The 9,506-nt window shown below is 34.6% G+C and overlaps 1 protein-coding gene across 1 annotated transcript; it reads left to right on the forward strand.

Moving 5' to 3' along the window:
• The first annotated feature begins 202 nt into the window (after positions 1–202).
• On the forward strand, positions 203–1,317 carry LOC122090954 (probable calcium-binding protein CML36). Its single transcript, XM_042660729.1, has one exon. It carries the CDS (start codon positions 344–346, stop codon positions 1,175–1,177), a length of 834 nt encoding a protein of 277 aa, XP_042516663.1. The 5' UTR covers positions 203–343; the 3' UTR covers positions 1,178–1,317.
• The last annotated feature ends 8,189 nt before the right edge of the window (positions 1,318–9,506 follow it).

Genomic DNA, 9,506 nt, shown 5'->3' on the forward strand with positions numbered 1-9,506 from the left:
ATGTACTTTTTCGGATCCCTGATCGATCCAGAGCCGATCTTTACAGATACGGATCGGTATCAGATCGGTATCGATCGAGAACTAAATCCTTGCTGCACGCAGATCCAAAAACCATTCTCACGACCAAAACAGCCACAGAATATCACAAAAAAAAAAAAAAAAAAAAGAAACAGACCCAATAGAAAGGAGTACACTGGGAAGCTTCGTGGAAGCTCACTATGGCACTGTCCACCACCTCTCCATTTAACAACCCCTTCATCCCCTTTCTTTTCTCTCAAATAATTTCTCTCCTTCTCCTTCGCTTGCCCTTCTTCTTCTTCTTCTTCTTCTTCTTCTTCACATTATGGCTTCCACCGTGAAATTGGTGAAGAGTATTAATCCAAAGAGTCTCTTCCGGTCCATGTCCTTGCCAAAGAAGAAGAGTAGATCTTCTTTGTCCAGGTCAGACCCATCATCGTTCACTTCATCTTCTTCATCGACTCATCTCAAAGACGTTACTGGTCCAGGTACACCCATGAAGAATATTAGCCCAAAGAGTCTCTTCCGGTCCATGTCCTTGCCGAAGAAGAAGAGTAGATCTTCTTTGTCCAGGTCAGACCCATCATCGTTCACTTCATCTTCTTCCTCGGAGTCTTCTTCTTCATCGACTCATCTCAAAGACGTTACTGGTCCAGGTACACCCACAAGCGTTCTCCCTTCTTGCCCACAGCAAGTTGTATCGGGTAAATGGTCCGATTTATCGGCCGATATGACCTTCGAGTTGGTTCAGTCGTTTAAGCTCATCGATAAAGATGGTGACGGGAAGATAACGAGGCACGAGCTTGAAGAGATGCTGACTCGGCTTGGGCTTGAGCCGGAGAGCGAGGAGGAGCTGGCTATGATGTTAATGGATGTGGATCGGGATGGGGATGGGTGTGTGTCTTTGGAGGAGTTTGGTGCCCTCAGCTCGGCTTTCGGTCCGGCTTGTGGCTCTGAGCTGCGTGATGCGTTTGATTTCTTTGACGCTAACCGTGACGGAAAGATCTCGGCGGAAGAGCTGTTGAAGGGTTTTTTGGCTATTGGAGACGACCGGTGCACGTTAGAGGATTGCAAGCGTATGATCGATGGGGTTGATACGGATGGGGATGGGTTCGTGTGCTTCGAGGATTTTTCGCGAATGATGGAACGGCAGAGATGAGAATGATAAGATTATGTTGATGAAGTATCTTTTTTTTTTCTTTTCTTTTTTTTTGGGGGATTTGATTGTATGTTTATAGATTGAGTTCATTTTGGGGTCTTTTAAATGAAAGATCAGAGATTGACCGTTCGATTGGGGAATTATTGGGGTCGATTATCGTATCGAAGGTTCCCAAAAAGCTGTGTATGAACCTCCCGAAGTCCCGCTTTCTGCCTGCATTCCTTGTCGTCGATATATACGTTTAAGAGTTAAATAATAATTATAATAATTCAATCAAATTATCAATGAAAGCGATGAACTATCATTTTCTCTCTCAAACCATTTAATGGAAAACAGTGTTTTTTTTTTTTTGCTCGATTTGCGTTCCTCAAACTTTGTGATTCAAACCAAATTAAACCTGGTCAAAGCAAGCGATGTATTTTAAATAATAGAGAGGGTTCTCCAATCAAGTGGCATACAGAAGTACGACTAATGAGATATAAGGGTATAGGAAAACAATAAGGCTCCGTTTGGTATCGTTTTAAAAAAATGTTTTTGGAGTTTTTTCGTTCTATTGAAACGAAAAAATTGAATCTTCTGTTTGGTGCACTTATGGTTTGTTTTTGTTTTATTGAAACAAAAAGTGAAAAAAAAAACTGAAAAAACGAGATTGGACGGAACTCCAAAATGGTGTCTTCTCAGTTTCGTTCCATATTACAAAAAAAAAAAAAAAATCTCGATCAAAATCTGAAATTTTGAAACACCATTTTTTCGTTTAAAAACTGCGTTTTGACACAGAAACTGAAATTTTCGTTTTTAACACGAAACAACGTTTCTGGAACAGAAACGATACCAAACGGGCCCTAAGGTTATTTTATGCGAGGGAGAGAGGGGTAACTATTTGATAAGTTGGAATCTTTTTCTTTTAAGGGAGAGGGTTTTCTAAAAGGATCTAGCAGCATATATTAGATGACTTGGAGTATTCAGACATGGACCCCAACACATGGGTGTGTGTCTCAAGGTGCTCCAGACCTTAGATGTGCGCTGCCATCTAAGTTGCGTCATGGAAGAATTCTAACCTTTCTAAGAGGCTACATTGGCACGGCCCCAATAGAAGTGCACACAAAAGCATAAACAATGGTGGCCCCAATAGAAGTGCACACAAAAGCATAAACAATGGTGTGAATTCTGCCTTTCTTTTGGTGTGGGGGGGGGGGGGGGTGAGGGTGAGGGTGGGGAGTTCATTTTGACTTCCGCAAGGGTCATGCTGCTTTTTGGATTTTTTTTCTCATTTTTTAACAGAAAAAGAACTTGTCCAACAGGTGCAAGAAATGCCCAAAAAAAGGGTATGCGGAAATATCACGCTGCCCCATGACCCCAACCAGCAAAATGGCTCCACTGCAATTGTCTCACTTGATTATGAATACAACTCTAATCTCTACATAAGCCCACCCAACACTGGATATATTGTCATAAATATAATGTCTCATTTTTATTGCAAAAGAAATTAAGAGGAAGGGAAGTAAAATTTTCAAATTTAAAAAATAAAATAAAAAATAAATAAAAATTAGAATCACTATCCCCTCAATGACATATCATTTCAAATTTATTTACTGAATTTTACTTCGCTTTACATCTAAATATCTTGAATCTAAAAATAAAATTATAATAGAAAGTATCATTAAGAAATTTAAGTAATTTAAAAGTGCTTAATATTCAACAAAAAAAAAAAAAAAAGTGCTCAATGGCTCAATCAGTTTTCTTACAAATAATAATAATAATAATAATATCTTTTTTTCTCTCCCTCTAAATATCTACAATACGAAAGATAAAACATCTCTCTTCTCCACACGCTCATACACATACATAGGGAAAAAGATCCTCTCCACCACCAATGCTCCCTATATCTATCTCTCTTTTCTTTAAAATATTGAGTAAAACTATCTTTTCATAAAAGGAGAAGAGAGAGAAACACGTTGGAATGCTAACATAGAAGACAAAGAATCACTTATCAAAAGAAAATAAATAAGAATGATTGGATCATCATAGGCAACATTTATCATGCATAAATCAAATTAATCAACATATTATTTAATAGGTCAGAAAATGCTACTCGATAGTTCATATAAACACTAGTGTCCAAGACCTATAGGAGAACACGTGCAGAGCAGTGTGGTCTCTTCACACCCACTTACAAAAAAAAAAAAAAAAATCAGCATGTTAACTAAGAAAGTGGGTATAAGGGTCGGGCTTACTCAATATAGTTCACTCCAATAGCGTGGGGCTCTACGTTAGGAGTGAAGTGCGCCCATTGGATGAGTATTCGGTGGAATTGAAGTGTGCCCATAGCTTAGTACTGTACAGTTTTCTACGGCCATGTGGGATTAATACTTCTTATATACTTAGTTCCTTTTTAAAAATTAAGATATTGTTCCGGCCACAGTACGATACTATAATCCTATATATAATATATATGCTAGACCTAGCTAGAATGTTAATTAATAATCTATTTTTTTTATATTATTCTTTAATTAAGCTAGAGAATGAATGTCTTAAGGGAAATTTGGGACTTATGCTGGGAACATGAGGATATTTAATTAATTTCAAACACTAGTTTAATTATCTTTCTAAGTAATTGGTGAACCGGGCTATTTTGGTTTATATGAGCTGGATGACCCAAGTACGGTTTGGCCATAATTCATAATTAGTAGGTACGTTTAGATCGAGTGACTTTTATTTTTAATTTTAATTTAAAATTTTTTTTTTCAAATTTATGAATATGAAAGTGGGGTTTCCCTCATGATGCGGACATCAATGTCATTGTTAGAAAACCAGGTGTTGACTTGGGCAAGCCAATCGTGTCGAATACAAAAAATGAAAACAAAAACTTTGTCAAGAGTCCTGAATATTTGTTTTGTGTTAAAAATTGATCGGACTCGTTCCAAGTCCTATCGAGTCACTTGTGATTAAGTATTTTTTTTCCAAAAAGACTAAATCTCGATGAATTCGGTCTCTCCCACCCCCTTCTCATTTCTTGTAACTCTTTCTTTCCCATCAACTAAAAAAACTGAATTGCATAAATTTTTGAATCTTTAATTTTCTCTCTCTCTCTTTTTCTTTTTCTTCTTATATTCTATATATTTTTTTAAAAGATTTATATATATTTATTACACTTAAAAATGAAAATGCACAATTTGTTTTGGCTAGGTTTGATTTGTTCGTTTAACTAGGCTCATGTCTTGGCCAATAAGTTGAGAGAGGACAGGCTCCATGGAGCCATATAAAATGGAATTTTGCTTCTTTTGATATTATTCTTTAGTTAATCTAGAGTTTTATTTTTTTGAATAATTAGTTAATTGATATTGTTTTCCTCGTTTAACTCACAATAGTTATATTTGTTTTTCTTTATTGCTTCGCCATATTATGCATATAAAAACTAATTAAAAAAAAAATATATATATATATATATATGTGATATAGGCTTATTACGACTTATATTTTACTTCACCATATAATCTAACTCAGCCTAATCAAAACTAATGAGGAGTTACATATAAAATTACATGGAAAATTTCATCGTAAATTTTATATAAGAAAATTTTAGATGAAAAATTTTACATCAAAACAAACAGAATCATAACAAACAAGGCAAACACCAACCCCTTTTGACAATCTCCTTAACTTATATGGCATCCAATCACATAAGCACCAAATGCAAGGAGTCTGTGGAGCTAATAAATATAGATAGTATTCAATCATATATTTGGGAATAACAACCATAGACTTTTACGGCCCCTTCCTTGGTGGCATCCTCATGGAAGATCAAATATATTAGAAGTAGACTTGACCAAGAATATCTTTCCGAATATATAACAAGTCATGACTGAGTTTCCCATCGTCTACGATTAAACATAGACTCTTCAGGTTTTGACCCTTAGGTAGGACTCCTGGAATAATGGAAGGGGCATTTTGGTCTTCGTTTAACCGGAGATAGAGGGAATACTGACACCCTAATGCTAGATTCTCTTTAATCACAGGGAAGAAAATTTTCATGGATGATATTATCCTGAAGATTAAATATTGTCACATTATGAATACTGATAACGTAGCCGAACATTATAATGTCTCAATACCAATCAAATCAACCAATTTCAATGCAAATGTAGCTGGTAAAATAAGCGAGTCCACCGAAGAACCAAACTCGAAAAACCAGACCAGGTCTGATAAATATTATTAGATTAGGAACATAGGAACCCATTATCACCTAGAATTGAGCTAGAGATTAGAAGCATCACATGCAGTAATTATGTTTCATTATCTTGGATCAATTAAATTAAGTCCCAAAAGTTGTAATTGAAGTTGGGGGTTGGTTGAGAGTTGAGCCTTGAGAGTCAAGAAACCAAAATAAAATAAATTCAAAAAAAAATTATAATAATAAAAAAGGGAGAAAAAGTTAGGTGTGGAGTAGGGAAATTGAGGTCTCGTTTGGTGCCATCCATGATACACACATGTGAGCAACTATTTCAAAATAGTAAAAGGAAATAATTTATTTGTTTAAAAGCGGCGTATAGACTTTGGTGAGAGATAATTTATTGGGGATTCTATAATCTAGAAGTGGAAATAAGGTATGAACACCTTGATTCCAAAACCCTCATTATCTAGAGGGTCTTTTTCTTCAATTTTTGCCGTGGCTGGTCTGTGGACTTTCTCTCCTATTTGATCCATTTTATTAGAGTACTATTCCTTCCTTTGTAGCTTTCCTGGAAGATTCTTTGGGGCTTCTTTCCTTGTTTTTATATTCAAATTCTGTTAGACTTTTTTAAAATATGATACAAATAGTTAATTAGTAATTACCTTTGAGGGAGAATAGGGATGGCAATAGAGCTGATTAATTAAGTTGGGATATTATTTTAAAATTGCAATTGAAAATCAGATCGAATTTTTTTTTTTTCACATTTTGTTTTAAAAAGTTAAATTTCATTTGGTTTTATATGATTTGAATTTTAGATTGAAAACTACTGAGTTGAGTAAAGTATACAATGAACAAACTCAATCTTATCCTAACTAAATGGAATCAGTTACATGGATCCGTGCAAGACAAAGAGGAAAATGAGAACAAAAGGGGAAATAAAAATAAAAGGAAAGCAGCCCAATATCAGGAAGTTAGGAAAATCTCAGCTAAATATTTGCATGAATCCTTGCCCTCTAATCGCTCTATTTGAGGTATAATCCATATAAATTGACCAAACCTAAATTTTTCAAAAATCCTACAATCATGCATCTTTGGTGAGTTGTGTGAAATAACCTACCATTGGCTTCTCTTCTTGAGTTGTATAAAAAATGATGAAAGATACCAGATTTGGCATTTTCTGGATCTATATCTTCAGGTAGTTGTAATTTCCTTTTATCACTTTCATTTGTTTCAGAAGTTAATTTCTACTCAAACCAAATTTTAATCGAATTATTGACACCAAGTACAAATTGAATGCAGAATTCAAAAAATTGAACCGATTGAATTTGATTTTAGTTTTGAGGTTATAAAATTATTCGATTTTGATTTGATTTCAATTTTTACATATCATATCCTGAACCAAATTGAAAAAAAACTGAAACCAAATCGAATCGATTGACACCCTTTAGCTTGAAAACTTTTTAATTAATATTGTAGGTATAATATGACCCGTAACCACGTAGAATAAGAAAACTTTCTCCCTAATACAAAATGACTTGACCCTAACACAAACTGTTGATTAAACGGATCAAAAAGCTTGATACAATCATAAGTAAAAATCTCACGTAACATATTGATCAATGGGTTGGGGTTGTGTTCAGATTTGTATAAGATGACTTGAAGTGGCAGAAAAGGGGAAATCCTATACAAATATTGTACAAATGGACTTGAAGCAACACAAAACTTGTAGACATTGGAAGTGATAAATGAGTTTGTTAAGTAAGGTCAAAAAATGAATTTGTTAAATAAAGTGGGAAACACGAAACACTATTTGAGGCCGAAGAAAAAAACTTAAGTTATTATATAGAAATAGTCTACTGGTATATGAAGATACATCCAAAATCCCATAATACTTTTACAAAAACTATACCTTTATAACTCTCAACATCTCGACAGAGTCAAGGTTATTTATAATTTAGTGTTCATGTTATGTTGACAGCTAATTTCACGCATTGCCATATGTGAAATTCTCCATGGAATTGAATTGTTGAAGCCTTGAAGAATATTGATTACGAGATTTATAATTTAATTTTATATAGTTAATGATTATATTTTTCTTCAAGTTTTGTAGTTCTCTTTGAATCACATTCTAACAAAAAAAATGCCATTTCAATATCCTTTGATTTATGGCATAATATATATAATACTTGACAACCCAAGGAGGTAGTGCAGTTGGTGAGCAACGAACTTGGTATGAGCCATAAACTCGAATGTCTTGAGTTCGACTCCCACTATGCATACCTTGGGCCATTCACTCGGAGGTGTTTAGTGTTATTCATTGTTTTCAGTAAAAGTTGAATGGTTCTCTTTCAACCTCTGTATGACCCGGTCCACGCGGTTGTGGAGTCAGTATGGGCCTGCGGGACTAGTCAGACCGAAGGCCTGAGTACCCATCGTTAGCAAAAATATATATATAATACTTGATTTCCTTAGACATAATTGGGAATTTAATAAAATAGAAATTACAAGGTCCTACACCCCAATCTGACCTTTGTTTTAAAACAATAAGGATCAAAAGAAAAAGAAAAAGAAAACTAAAGAAGAACATGAGAGGTGAGTACATCTCAACCATACCATGAGTTGGTACATAGAACCAGCTAGACAGTTAATTGTGCTTAGTGGTGATTACCAGAATCCTACCCAACTCTTAAATATATCTATTGGACACCAACCAACCACTATCACTCATAATGTCAAACAGCTCAAAACAATTAATACATTGTCTAAGTAGCAGCAGTTGCAACTCTTAAAGTCTTGGTCCCCAATAGAAGATAGATTCTGAAATCTTTGAAAAGTAAAAGTTCTAAGAATAGTTGGTTTACTTGTAAGAATCTATCAACCATTTTATATTGGGATTCCTAGAAAGAGATTCAGTATCTACAAACCACTACCCCCAAAAAATAAAAATAAAAAATTCAAAAGATTCTCTTCATTGGCATGTTATTTCTGTCATGGGAATGATTTAGCAAAGGTTATAAATGATTTCAGACAACATAGGCCAAAGCCCACAGTTTCCACTGAGAAGATTTTAGGTTGGAGTGAGTCCCTAACTAGCCAGGGTTAGGGTTGCAACTCGCATTTCCTAGTGCTGTTATCATGCATTTTCAGCTGTTAAATTATTGAAGGTTGATCAGTTTATTTCAGTTGTTGAATAAGGGACATGTGGATTGTCATCTTTTAAATCTCATCTATAAATTAGTTTATGTATATAGATGGGCACAACTATATAACATCTTAGATTCTTAATGGTCATGTAGTTAATTCCATTTTTTGTTAATTATTTTTTTAATGGAAAGCACATGAGTATAGAACTTGAGAGAACAATTGCTTGCTCAGTTAGTTGGTATTTTACAAGTAGAGTGTAGGCTCTTAAGAAGCCACGAGTTCAGTTCTCTTGCTTCCTTATGCCTCAAGGCAACCCTTTACCTCCTCCCGCAACTTGTTCCCCATCGTACTCAACCAGTCTCTAGTAGTTGTAGTTAAAGTCCCATGATGTAAATTAGACAAGTAGATTTCAAAAAAACAAAACAAAAAAAAAAAAAGAAAATGGGGAACTTTGGTCCACAAACTTTTAGCATCATATAACTTATCACATGGCTGATTTAAGTGACTCTTTTAGTATCTTGTATAGGTGTGCTTGACTAGTAATACTACTTACCATAAATAGAATATTTTAGTATCATGTTTCCCTTCGTACTCAACCAGTCTCTAGTAATTGTAGTTAAAGTCCCATGATGTAAATTAGGCAAGTAGATTTCGAAAAAACAGAAAAAGTGGGGGTCTTTTGTCCACAAACTTTTAGCATCATATAACTTATCACATGGCTGATTTAAGTGACTCTTTTAGTATCTTGTATGGGTGGGCTTGAGTAGTAATACTACTTACCATTAATAGAATATTTTATTATCATCCAACCTATCACATGGCAGATAGATCTAAGTGACCTTCTTTCTAGTGCTTTCGTAGGGCAAACGAACTCTTAGGTTTTTTTTTTTTTTTTTTTTTTTTTTTTTTTTCTCTCTCTCTCTCTAATTTTAGATGACCATAAATAAAGAATGAAGATAGAGAATTGGATAATGCACAAAGAGTTAGAGGTAAAAAGATACGGCCCTCAAACGA

The sequence above is a fragment of the Macadamia integrifolia genome, chromosome 10, assembly GCF_013358625.1.
Source record: "Macadamia integrifolia cultivar HAES 741 chromosome 10, SCU_Mint_v3, whole genome shotgun sequence".
Taxonomy (NCBI): Eukaryota; Viridiplantae; Streptophyta; class Magnoliopsida; order Proteales; family Proteaceae; genus Macadamia; species Macadamia integrifolia.

Bases quoted from the DNA above. Each gene is read 5' to 3' on its own strand.
- LOC122090954 (XM_042660729.1), top strand. From the start codon at position 344: ATGGCTTCCACCGTGAAATTGGTGAAGAGTATTAATCCAAAGAGTCTC.